Raw genomic sequence first — 13,808 nt, 5'->3', positions numbered from 1 at the left:
GCCAACTCCCCCCCACCCTCCATAGTTCCCATTCTGACTTTGCCCATTTGTGAGGGGATCTAGAGGTCAGAGGTGTTGGAGGTTGTGGCAGGGTCAGTGTGGAGAGGTCAGAGGGCATTGCTAGGGTAATGCCAAAAGGTCAAGAGTGGCGTGAGTGGTGGGGGTCAGAGTAGACAACTCAGGATAGACGTGGCAAGGTTTGGTGGAGAGGTCAGTAAGTGGCAAGGGTGATGAGGGTCAAGGTGGAGTAGTCAGGGAGGTTGTAGCCAGGGTCAGGATGGAGAAGTAGGGGAGGTCATGGCAAGGGTCAAGGTGGGGAGGTCAGGGAGTATGCAGCCAGGGTCAGGATGGAGAAATTGGTGTGAAGAGATCAGGGTGGAGGGGTCAGGGTGCAGAGGTCAGGGTGGACACGTCGGATGTATGTTGTTCTGAGATCTCTTTTCCCTGTTCTGTGTCACAGTCATGGGCGACCATCTACCATGGGCCAGTGAATATGAGTGATGTGCAGGAACTCTATGTGGAAATGAAACGGAAAGGGTTAATCTTCCCAACACAGGACGAGGGATCAACTGGCTCCTGGAAAAGCGTAAGTGATAAAGGAACTCCGAGCTGATCAGTGCAAGCTGTGGAAGTTTAGATAGCTCTCACTAACCCAGTTGAATTCTTTACAAAGACACTAATACAGTGGACAATGGCATCATTTCTGGGGCTGTCATCTTCTAGAGGCGTTAATGGTGTGAAGTGTTGATTCTTTATAATTCTTAAAGGATATTAATTTGCTGGAGGGTGGTTGTTATTTCCTGCGGTACTCTGGAAAGACTGGGATAAAATTCAAAGTGTTATGGACCAGACCGTCTCAAAGGATTTGAAGAAAGAAGCCGAGACCCTAATGTTTTCTTATTTTAAAGGTATACGCGATGTGCCTGTTCCCGATACGATGCGACTGGTCAAACTACTCGATGTTAAGAAAAATACAATTTATTTAAATGTTGTTATTAAAATACAAACAATAGCAAGAGGAATTTAGAATAACTTAACTATTGATAATCCAGACAGGGATTCTTACAAACTTTGGGAGCAGTTTTGTAGCTCGGGTACTCATTGTTGTGGTTCTGTTCGCCGAGCTGTCTATAAAAGCCGGAGGAAACAGCACAGAAGCGCTTCACAGGAGGCTCCCAAGCACTGAGGATGTCACCTAGACAGGGGACGAAACGTCTGCAAGACAAATTCCCAGCTCGGCGAACAGAACCACAACAGGGATTCTTACATGCAGTCCTCCAATCCAGGAGGAAACAACATCAAGGGAGATTTTAGAGAAAGCAGCAGCTAGGAATCATTCACCAAAGCTCCACCTCATCTGAGACTCGAAACAGCTTCTGACTGCTCCAGCCACAAAGACTGGAAGGGCTGATCTGTGGGAGCTGGCCAGTCCCCTTCCATTGTTTCATCTGTTTTAAAAAAAACTCTTAAGGACCTCCTACGTTATTTACTCATGCTGTTTTCAGTAGCCAGTTCAGCACCTCTGCCTTTCCAACCTCTCCCCAAAACAAAACCCAGGACAAAATAGTCTTCATAAAGTCACAGGGCAAAAGTGGGCACTGCAGATGCTGGAAATCAGAGTCTAGCTTAGAGAGTGTTGCTGGAAAAGCACAGCCGATCAGGCAGCATCCGAGGAGCAGGAAAATCTCTCCACTGCGGAGGCTCCCTGACTTCATTCCTGATGAAGGGCTTTTGCCCGAAACGTCGATTTTCCTGCTCTTCACAAAAGCAAAAGACTTGGATAACATGGTGAGTCTTGGAACCTGAGGTTACATTTGGGGTTAGACAAGGAACAAGAGGTCAAGTGTCGGAATGAAGAGCTTGGCGTTACCCCAGCAGAATGAGGGGTAGTCTCCACCCATCCTGGACTGCAGTCTACATCTGTCAATACAGTTGGAACCGACTTGGAAGAGGTGATGGAGAGTTGTCCATCCTAGTTTGCTGACAACAGCGAGTTAGGGAGCACGGTAACTCATGGAGATGGAAAGATGCCTGGCAGTGGGACTACCTTTGGTTCAGCGACTGGGAGAGCTGGAATTCACTGTAGGAACATCTGGAATTCACTGTGGGGACATCTGGAATTCACTGTGGAGACATCTGAGGTGATCTAGCTTGGATCTGAGGGTGATGTTCTCCTGTTCTTCAGGAAGGGCTCATGCCCGAAACGTCGATTCTCCTGCTCCTTGGATGCTGCCTGACCTGCTGTGCTTTTCTAGCAACACATTTTCAGCTCTGATCTCCAGCATCTGCAGTCCTCACTTTCTCCTGGTTGGGCCGAAGGGCCTGTTTCCACACCGTAGGGAATCTAATCTAATCTTAACCTGTGACTGTCCCAGAAGCATGTTAACACACCCGGTATCAGTATTCATTCACACTGGCACTCACTCTCTGTTTCTTGGTCAGTGCTTCTACCTTGTCTTGACCACAAGCCAAGACCCTTGCTGGTTTGAGTATAGATTAAGCGTATCATCTATGGAAGGATACAATCTTGGAGGCCATTTCAGCAGATAGTAGCAGGCCACATGGAATGTGGCATTTATTGCTAAAGGGATGGACTACACAAGTAGGGAAGAGTTGCTGTAACTGTCCAAGGTCTTGGTGAGACCATACCTGGAGTGTTGCTCATAGCTTTGGGTCCCCATACTTGAGGATGGATGTAACAATGTTGGACGCAGTTCCAGGAGACTCACCGGGTTAGTTCCAGAGGTGGAATGGTTGTTTTATAAAGAGAGATTGAGCAGTTTAGACCAGTACTCTCTCAGGTGTAGAGGAATGAGGGAAGATTTAATTGAGGTGTATAAGCAGACACAGAGAGGATGGCCCATCGATAAGAACGGTGTGAATTTTGTTGTGTTTGTTGAGGATAACTATTCCAGTCCCTTTGTCAAGCTAACAGAGATGTTGCCGGATAGTCCAAGAGACATCCAAGATGGAGGACGGGAAAAATTTCTGGCTGTAACAGCTGCTCCTTTTTTCAGGTATTTGAGGTGTTGGAGGTGATTCCCTTGAATTCCAGGAGCAGCAATTACTGTTTTATATGTTGCTCGATGGCTGATCGAGCAGTTGCATGTTCCTCCTGCAGAATGTGGCAGGTGAGAGACACGACACATGTCTCTGCCGACTACATCAGCGGGAAGTGCACCCAACTCCAGCTCCTCAAAAACCAAGTTAGGGAACTGGAGCTGGAACTGGATGAACTATGGATCATCCGGGAGGCTGAGGGGGAAATTGAGAAGATGTACAGGGAGCTGGTCTCTCCCCAGATAGAGGCTAAGGACAGCTGGGTTACTGAACTCATTTCTACCTACCTCGACACTGTCCTATCCCCCCTAGTCCAGGAACTCCCCACATACGTTCGAGACACCACCCACGCCCTCCACCTCCTCCAAGACCTCCGTTTCCCTGGCCCCCAACGCCTCATCTTCACCATGGATATCCAATCCCTCTACACCTCCATCCGCCATGACCAGGGCCTCCAGATGTTTTTTCCTCTCCAGACGTCCCCAACAGTACCCTTCCACCGACACTCTCATTCGTTTGGCCGAACTGGTCCTCACCCTTAACAATTTCTCCTTTGAATCCTCCCACTTCCTCCAGACCAAAGGCGTAGCCATGGGCACACGTATGGGCCCCAGCTATGCCTGTCTCTTTGTTGGCTACGTAGAGCAGTTGATCTTCCGTAATTACACCGGCACCACTCCCCACCTCTTCCTCCGCTACATTGATGACTGCATTGGCGCCACCTCGTGCTCCCGTAAGGAGGTTGAGCAATTCATCAACTTCACCAACACATTCCACCCTGACCTTAAATTTACCTGGACCATCTCTGACACCTCCCTCCCCTTCCTGGACCTCTCCATCTCCATTAGTGACGACCGACTTGACACTGATATTTTTTACAAACCCACCGACTCCCACAGCTACCTGGATTACACCTCTTCCCACCTTATCTCTTGCAAAAATGCCATCCTGTATTCCCAATTTCTCCGCCTCCGCCGGATCTGCTCCCAGGAGGACCAGTTCCACCACAGAACACACCAGATGGCCTCCTTCTTTAGAGACCGCAATTTCCCTTCCCACGTGGTTAAAGATGCCCTCCAACGCATCTCGTCTACATCCCGCCCCTCCGCCCTCAGACCCCACCCCTCCAACCGTAACAAGGACAGAACGCCCCTGGTGCTCACCTTCCACCCTACCAACCTTTGCATAAACCAAATCATCCGCCGATATTTCCGCCACCTCCAAAAAGACCCCACCACCAGGGATATATTTCCCTCCCCACCCCTTTCCGTCTTCCGCAAAGACCGTTCCCTCCATGACTACCTGGTCAGGTCCAAGCCCCCCCACAACCCACCCTCCCATCCTGGCACTTTCCCCTCCCACCGCAGGAACTGTAAAACCTGTGCCCACACCTCCTCCCTCACCTCTATCCAAGGCCCTAAAGGAGCCTTCCACATCCATCAAAGTTTTACCTGCACATCCACTAATATCATTTATTGTATCCGTTGCTCCCGATGCGGTCTCCTCTACATTGGGGAGACTGGGCGCCTCCTAGCAGAGCGCTTTAGGGAACATCTCTGGGACACCCGCACCAATCAACCACACTGCCCCGTGGCCCAACATTTCAACTCCCCCTCCCACTCTGCCGAGGACATGGAGGTCCTGGGCCTCCTTCACCGTCGCTCCCTCACCACCAGACGCCTGGAGGAAGAACGCCTCATCTTCCACCTCGGAACACTTCAACCCCAGGGCATCAATGTGGACTTCAACAGTTTCCTCATTTCCCCTTCCCCCACCTCATCCTAGTTTCAAACTTCCAGCTCAGCACTGTCTCCTTGACTTGTCCGGACTTGTCCGACCTGCCTATCTCCTTTTCCACCTATCCACTCCACCCTCTCCTCCTTGATCTATCACCTTCATCCCCTCCCCCACTCACCCATTGTACTCTATGCTACTTTCTCCCCACCCCCACCCTTCTCTAGCTTATCTCTCCACGCTTCAGGCTCACTGCCTTTATTCCTTATGAAGGGCTTTTGCCCGAAACGTCGATTTCGCTGCTCGTTGGATGCTGCCTGAACTGCTGTACTCTTCCGGCACCACTAATCCAGATATTGGTTTCCAGCATCTGCAGTCATTGTTTTTACCCAGCTGGGTTATTGTCAGGGGGAGGAAAGGAATCCCCTGTGGCTGTTCTCCTCAGCAATAAGTATACAGTTTTGGATACTGCTCATTGGGATGGCCTATCAGGGGAAAGCCACAATTTTCAGGTCTTTGGCACTGAGCCTGGCACTGTGGCTCAGAAGGGAACGGGGAGAAATAGAAAAGTGCTAGTGGTAGGGGACTCAATAGTTAGATGGAGTGACAGGAGATTTTGTGGTCAGGAATGGGACTCCTGGAAGGTATGTTGCCTCCCTGGTGCCAGGGACCGGGATGTCGCCGATCGGGTTTACAGGATTCTGAAGGGGGAGGGGGAGCAGCCAGAAATTGTGGTACATATTGGCACCAATGATATAGCCAGGAAAGGGATTGGGGGCCTGAAAAGTGACTACAGAGAGTTAGGTTGGAAGCTGAAGAGCAGGACAAGTAGAGGAGTGATCTCAGGTTTGCTACCGGTGCCATGAGATAGTGAGGTGAGGAACAGTCAGCGAGTGCAGGTTAACATGTGGCTGCAAGGCTGGTGCAGGAGGGAGGGCTTCAGATACCGAGACCATTGGGGTACCTTCTGGGGAAAGTGGGACCTGTACATGAAGGACGGGTTAAACCTGAACTGGAGGGGTACAAATATCCTGGTGGAAGGTTTGCTGGTGTGGTTCAGGAGGGTTTAAAACTAGTTTGGTTGGGGGGTGGGAACCAGAGCTACATATCTGAGAGGGGGGTAGTTGTAGATAGGGCAGTGACAGGATGGAGTGAATCTATCGGGAAGGTTTCTTACGCGATGAAACAAAGAGATAGATGGTGAACTTAAGAGCATGGATCAGTGCTTGGGGCTACGATGTTGTGGCCATAACGGAGACGTGGGTTTCACAGGGGCAGGAATGGTTGCTAGATGTTCCAGGGTTTAGAACATTTAAAAACAGGGAAGGTGGAAAAAGAGGAGGGGGTGTAACATTGCTAATCAGAGAGTGCATCACAGCGACAGAAACAAAGGTTGTTGAGGAAGGTTTGTCGACTGAGTCAGTACGGGGTGGGAGTTAGGAACAGCAAGGGAACAGCCACCACATTGTGGGGGTTTTCTACAGACCCCCCAATCGCAGGAGAGAGATTGAAGATCTCATAGGCGGGTAGATTCTGGAAAATGCAGATGTAGCAGGGTTGTTGTTATGGGGGGGGACTTAAACTTTCCCAATATTGACTGGACCCTCCTCAGTACAGATGATGTGGATGGAGCCGTTTTCTCAGGTGTGTTCAGGAGGGTTTCCTTACTCAGTATGTGGACAGGCTGACGAGGGGAGAAGTCATTTTGGATTTGGTGCTCGGCAACGAGCCCGGACTGGTGTCAGATCTCACAGTGGGAGACAGTGACCACAACTGCCTCACATTTACCACAGCCATTGAGAGGGAAAGAAGCAGTTACCGAGGGAAGATATTTAATTGGGGAAAAGAAAATTATGATGCTACCAGACATCTACCTCCAATCAGCTTTTGAAAGTTCTTGCCTAATACCGTCAAAATTGGCCTTTCTCCAATTTAGAACTTCAACTTTTAGATCTGGTCTATCCTTTTCCATCACTATTTTAAAACGAATAGAATTATAGTCACTGGCCCCAAAGTGCTCCCCCACTGACACCTCAGTCACCTGCCCTGCCTTAATTCCCAAGAGTAGGTCAAGTTTTGCACTTTTTTTAGTAGGTACATCCACATACTGAATCAGAAAATGATCTTGTACACACTTAATAAATTCCTCTCCATCTAAACCTTTAACACTGTGGCAGTCCCAGTCGATGTTTGGAAAGTTAAAATCCCCTACCATAACTACCCTATTATTCTTACAGATAGCTGAGATCTCCTTACAAGTTTGTTTCTCAATTCCCCTCTGAGTATGAGGGGTCAATAATACAATCTCAATAAGGTGATCATCCCTTTCTTATTTCTCAGTTCCACCCAAATAACTTCCCTGGATGTATTTCCGGGAATACCCTCCCTCAGCACAGCTGTAATGCTATCCCTTATCAAAAACGCCACTCCCCCTCCTCTCTTGCCTCCCTTTCTATCCTTCCTGTAGCATTTATATCCTGGAACATTAAGCTGCCAGTCCTGCCCATCCCTGAGCCATGTTTCTGCAATTGCTATAATATCCCAGTCCCATGTTCCTAACCATGCCCTGAGTTCATCTGCCTTCCCTGTTAGGCCCCTTGCATTGAAATAAATACTGGATTAGTGGTGCTGGAAGAGCACAGCAGTTCAGGCAGCATCCAACGAGCAGCGAAATTGACGTTTCGGGCAAAAGCCCTTGAAATGAATGCAGTTTACTTTATCAGTCCTATCTTGATCTCTGCTTTGTCCCCGCGGGCCCTGACTGTTTGACTCACTTCTGTTCCCAACTGTACCAGTCTCAGGTTGAAATCTTTCCTCACTATCTCCCTGGGTCCCACCCCCCCACCCCCCACCTTACTAGTTTAAATCCTCCCAAGCAGCTCGAGCAAGTCTCCCCGCCAGTATATTAGTCCCCTTCCAATTTGATGTTCTATTCCTCTTACAGTAAAGGATAGTGATCCATTAACCTCCTCGATGGCATCCTGTACCTGTGTTCTAGCAGTAAGTGACTTATGGACCTGAACACACACAGCCCTGAACCTTGGAATCTCTGCTCATTTTCCACTTAAATACCGCATTTCCCCACATATACTCCATCTGCCAGACTTTTGCTCACACACTCAATCGACCACATCCCTCCACAACCACCGTGAGTTTTCCTTGCAACATACTTTCCTCCTTATCTTGGTGTCATCTTTAATTGGAGCTACCTCTCCTCCTCTCCTCTTGTGATTCATGGATGTGAACCCCAGCAGAGACCTCTCCCAGCAGAGACCTCTCCCAGCACAGACCTCTCCCAGCAGAGACCTCTCCCAGCAGAGACCTCTCCCAGCAGAGACCTCTCCCAGCAGAGACCTCTCCCAGCACAGACCTCTCCCAGCAGAGACCTCTAACAGCAGAGACCTCTCCCAGCACAGACCTCTCCCAGCACAGACCTCTCCCAGCAGAGACCTCTCCCAGCACAGACCTCTCCCAGCACAGACCTCTCCCAGCAGAGACCTCTCCCAGCACAGACCTCTCCCAGCAGAGACCTCTCCCAGCAGAGACCTCTCCCAGCACAGACCTCTCCCAGCAGAGACCTCTCCCAGCAGAGACCTCTCCCAGCACAGACCTCTCCCAGCAGAGACCTCTCCCAGCAGAGACCTCTCCCAGCAGAGACCTCTTCCAGCAGGACTGCACTCATCATATCCTGCCAGTCAGATAAAGACCCCCTTTTTGACAGACTCTCTTGTTACATCCACACCAACCACCAACAGCATGGGCTTTTAAAGACCACATTCATCATTGATGTGGCACCTGATCAGTGTCTTCTGGATATCTACACCAAAAGGCAGCAGCTACAACTCTCCAAAGGACCTCAGTGAATTGGTTAAATACGATTTCTCTTTGATGAAGCTGTGCTGACCGTGTCTGTGGTCCAGGCATGTTTCATATGTTTTTTTTAATGGTTTGGCACAAATTCATCAAATCACTCACTGTAAGGTAGTTGTTCATCTCAGACCCAGCATGGCTTACCAGGCTCCAGTTAGTAAGCCTTCCACCAACCCTGCCCATTCCAATCCCTGTCTGTCCTAAAGGTGATAACCTACAACAGCAGCTTCATCTTTCAGCAATATCGAGAGTAGGAGAATGTGCACCCACAGGGGAGAGAGAGAGAGAGAGAGAGACGGGGGACTGTGGTCTGAGGGAGCAGCAGTGACAGGGGGGGGTATCTGGAGGTTAGAGACACACAAAGCTGTAATAATGTCATTGTGTTTTCAGGATAGGACGTTAGCCTCACGGGGTCATACCCCATTGTCTACATCCGTATCAACATCGTCACTCTCCTCATCAGCAAACACCCGCACTCCCCAGCCCAGGAACTCCATCAGACTGCTCCCGGAGCAGGTAAACAGTGTGTGACTAGAGATTGGAAAATATAGTGACAAGTGTTACAGTATCTCTGCTTCACAAGGTATCAGCTAATGACACAAGAGGCTGCCTTCTATTAGAAGCCCCCAGCGCCTCTTCCCCCAGGATGGGGCCTGCTCCTGGGCCTCTCCCCCAGGATGGGGCCTGCTCCTGGGCCTCTTCCCCAGGATGGGGCCTGCTCCTGGACCTCTCCCCCAGGATGGGGCCTGCTCCTTGACCTCTTCCCCCAGGATGGGGCCTGCTCCTTGACCTCTTCCCCAGGATGGGGCCTGCTCCTGGACCTCTCCCCCAGGATGGGGCCTGCTCCTTGACCTCTTCCCCAGGATGGGGCCTGCTCCTGGGCCTCTCCCTCAGGATGGGGCCTGCTCCTTGACCTCTCCCTCAGGATGGGGCCTGCTCATTGACCTCTGCCCCAGGATGGGGCCTGCTCCTGGACCTCTCCCCCAGGATGGGGCCTGCTCCTGGGCCTCTCCCTCAGGATGGGGCCTGCTCCTTGACCTCTCCCTCAGGATGGGGCCTGCTCCTTGACCTCTGCCCCAGGATGGGGTCTGCTCCTTGACCTCTTCCCCCAGGATGGGGCCTGCTCCTGGACCTCTTCCCCTAGGATGGGGCCTGCTCCTTGACCTCTCCCTCAGGATGGGGCCTGCTCATTGACCTCTGCCCCAGGATGGGGCCTGCTCCTGGACCTCTCCCCCAGGATGGGGCCTGCTCCTGGGCCTCTCCCTCAGGATGGGGCCTGCTCCTTGACCTCTCCCTCAGGATGGGGCCTGCTCCTTGACCTCTCCCCCAGGATGGGGCCTGCTCCTTGACCTCTCCCCCAGGATGGGGCCTGCTCCTTGACCTCTTGCCCCAGGATGGGGCCTGCTCCTCAACCTCTCCCCCAGGATGGGGCCTGCTCCTTGACCTCTTCCCCCAGGATGGGGCCTGCTCCTTGACCTCTTCCCCCAGGATGGGGTCTGCTCCTTGACCTCTCCCCCAGGATGGGGCCTGCTCCTTGACCTCTCCCCCAGGATGGGACCTCTCCCCCAGGGCCTCTCTCCCAGGGTGGGGTCTCCCTCTCAGGATTGGGCTAGTCTCAGCTCCTCTCCGTCAAGACAGACTGCCCTAGCAGGTGTCAGCCAGCCCTGTCAGCAGATGAAGGACCAACAGGATAGCCCCTGGTGGCATTAGGTCTGAGAGCCAGTCCCTTGACCAGTGTGTGAACCCAGAAAGGTCTAGGACTGAGTTAGTATGAGCTTTGTCATACTTTCAGGTTCTGCTCCCAGTATACTCTAATAATTGTATGTTATTTCTGGGTCACTCTGACATTAACCTGATTTCCAATCCGGCTGCAGGTTGGTAAACTCTACAGTGAGCTCGATATGGTGATAATGAACATTTCTGTTCTGTCTGCCATTCTGCTGGAGAATATCCCAGGCTCTGAGAATCCTCAAGACATGGAGCTGTTAGAGGTATGGATTGCTCCAGCTAAATGCCCCTGCCCTCAATCTTTTGGGGCATTTAGCAGGAAGGCCTCCACTTCAAAGTTCTCGTCCTCCTTTTCAAATCCCCCTTCACCCCTCCATATCTCTGTAACTTGTTTCAGCTCTACTACCCTCCCAGATATCTCCCGGCTTCCCACCTAACTTTTCAAACATTCACCAACTTTAATCTCTCTGTAACCATTGGCGACCATGCTCCTTTTCTCACTCTCTCTCTCTCTCTCTCTCTGTGTTCTCTCTCTCTCTCTCTCTCTTCTCTCTCTCTCCCTTTCTCGCTAAGACACTCCTTAACCTCTCTCTTTCATCACCTGTGGTGTGAAGGTGCTGGTGTTGGTGGAGTGGACAAAGTTAAAAATCACACAACACTAGATTATAATCCAGCAGGTTTATTTGGAAGACTAGCTTTCAGAGTGCTGCTCCTTCGTCAGGTGGGACAGGATCATAAGTCGCAGAATTTATAGTAAAAGATCAAAGTGTCTGACAAAGAAGGTCACCTCAGATTACAACAGGATCTTGATCAGATGGGCCAATGGGCTGAGAATTGGCAGATCGAGTTTAATTTAGATAAATATGAGATGCTGCATTTTGGGAAAGCAAATCTTAACAGGACTTATACACTTGATGGTAAGGTCCTAGGGAGTGTTGCTGAACAAAGAGACCTTGGAGTGCAGGTTCATAGCTCCTTGAAAGTGGAGTCGCAGGTAGATAGGATAGTGAAGAAGGCGTTTGGTATGCTTTCCTTTATTGGTCAGAGTATTGAGTACAGGGTTTGGGAGGTCATGTTGCGGCTGTACAGGACATTGGTTAGGCCACCGTTGGAATATTGCATGCAATTCTGGTCTCCTTCCTATCGGAAAGATGTTGTGAAACTTGCAAGGGTTCAGAAAAGATTTACAAGGATGTTGCCAGGGTTGGAGGATTTGAGCTACAGGAAGAGGTTGAATAGGCTCCACCCAACCTCCACTCAGCCCCACCCAACACTCCCCCACCCAACACTCCCCTACTCCCCCCACCCAACACTCCCCCACTCCCCCCACCCAACACTCCCCCACCCAACACTCTCCTACTCCCCCCACCCAACACTCCCCCACCCAACACTCCCCTACTCCCCCCACCCAACACTCCCCTACTCCCCCCACCCAATACTCCCCCCACCCAACACTCCCCTACTCCCCCCACCCAATACTCCCCCCACCCAACACTCCCCTACTCCCCCCACCCAACACTCCCCTACTCCCCCCACCCAATACTCCCCCCACCCAACACTCCCCTACTCCCCCCACCCAATACTCCCCCCACCCAACACTCCCCTACTCCCCCCACCCAATACTCCCCCCACCCAACACTCCCCTACTCCCCCCACCCAACACTCCCCCCACCCAACACTCCCCTACTCCCCCCACCCAACACTCCCCTACTCCCCCCACCCAACACTCCCCCACCCAACACTCCCCCACCCAACACTCCCCCACCCAACACTCCCCCCACCCAACACTCCCCTACTCCCCCCCCACCCAACACTCCCCTACTCCCCCCCCACCCAACACTCCCCTACCCCCCCCCACCCAACACTCCCCTACTCCCCCCCCACCCAACACTCCCCTACTCCCCCCCCACCCAACACTCCCCTACTCCCCCCCCACCCAACACTCCCCTACTCCCCCCCCACCCAACACTCCCCTACTCCCCCCCCACCCAACACTCCCCTACTCCCCCCCCACCCAACACTCCCCCACTCCCCCCCCACCCAACACTCCCCCACTCCCCCCACCCAATACTCCCCTACTCCCCCCCCACCCAACACTCCCCTACTCCCCCCACCCAATACTCCCCTACTCCCCCCCCACCCAACACTCCCCTACTCCCCCCACCCAACACTCCCCTACTCCCCCCACCCAATACTCCCCCACACAACACTCCCCCACTCCACCCAACACTCCCCCACCAACACTCCCCCACCAACACTCCCCCATTCACCCAACACTCCCCCACTCCCCCCACCCAACACTCCCCTACTCCCCCCCCCACCCAACACTCCCCTACTCCCCCCCCCACCCAACACTCCCCTACTCCCCCCCCACCCAACACTCCCCTACTCCCCCCCCACCCAATACTCCCCTACTACCCCCCCCCACCCAACACTCCCCTACTCCCCCCCCACCCAACACTCCCCTACTCCCCCCACCCAACACTCCCCTACTCCCCCCCCCACCCAACACTCCCCTATTCCCCCCACACCCAACACTCCCCTACTCCCCCCACCCAATACTCCCCCACACAACACTCCCCTACTCCCCCACACAACACTCCCCCACTCCACCCAACACTCCCCCACTCCCCCCACCCAACACTCCCCTACTCCCCCCCCACCCAACACTCCCCTACTCCCCCCCCACCCAATACTCCCCTACTCCCCCCCCACCCAATACTCCCCTACTCCCCCCCCACCCAACACTCCCCTACTCCCCCCACCCAATACTCCCCTACTCCCCCCCCCACCCAACACTCCCCTACTCCCCCCACCCAATACTCCCCCACACAACACTCCCCTACTCCCCCACACAACACTCCCCCACTCCACCCAACACTCCCCCACTCCCCCCACCCAACACTCCCCCCCTCCCCCCACCCAACACTCCCCTACTCCCCCACACAACACTCCCCCACTCTACCCAACACTCCCCCACTCCACCCAACACTCCCCCACACAACACTCCCCCACTCCACCCAACACTCCCCCACTCCACCCAACACTCCCCCACCAACACTCCCCCATTCACCCAACACTCCCCCACTCCCCCCAACACTCCCCCACTCCCCCCACCCCTCCCCCACTCCCCCCACCCAACACTCCCCCCCTCCCCCCACCCAACACTCCCCTACTCCCCCCACCCAACACTCCCCTACTCCCCCCACCCAACACTCCCCTACTCCCCCACACAACACTCCCCCACTCCATCCAACACTCCCCCACTCCACCCAACACTCCCCCACTCCCCCCAACACTCCCCCCCTCCCCCACTCCACACTCCCCAACCCAACATTCCCCCCACCCAACACTCCCCCACCAACACTCCCCCATTCACCCAACACTCCCCCACTCCCCCCAACACTCCCCCACTC

General features: G+C 53.1%; 1 protein-coding gene across 1 annotated transcript in view; it reads left to right on the top strand.

Moving 5' to 3' along the window:
- The window catches only part of LOC140464161 (TOM1-like protein 1), a 95,770-nt gene that overhangs the window by 49,607 nt on the left and 32,355 nt on the right, over positions 1–13,808 (top strand). Inside the window, exons 5-7 of the mRNA XM_072558972.1 lie at positions 461–586; positions 9,055–9,180; positions 10,539–10,655. Of these exons, the coding sequence (XP_072415073.1) occupies positions 461–586; positions 9,055–9,180; positions 10,539–10,655 (369 nt within the window). The remainder of the gene's footprint in view (positions 1–460; positions 587–9,054; positions 9,181–10,538; positions 10,656–13,808) is intronic.

The sequence above is a fragment of the Chiloscyllium punctatum genome, chromosome 39 (assembly GCF_047496795.1).
Source record: "Chiloscyllium punctatum isolate Juve2018m chromosome 39, sChiPun1.3, whole genome shotgun sequence".
Taxonomy (NCBI): Eukaryota; Metazoa; Chordata; class Chondrichthyes; order Orectolobiformes; family Hemiscylliidae; genus Chiloscyllium; species Chiloscyllium punctatum.
Note: the sequence above shows the minus strand (reverse complement) of the source record. Positions and strands in the feature narration are given on the sequence as shown.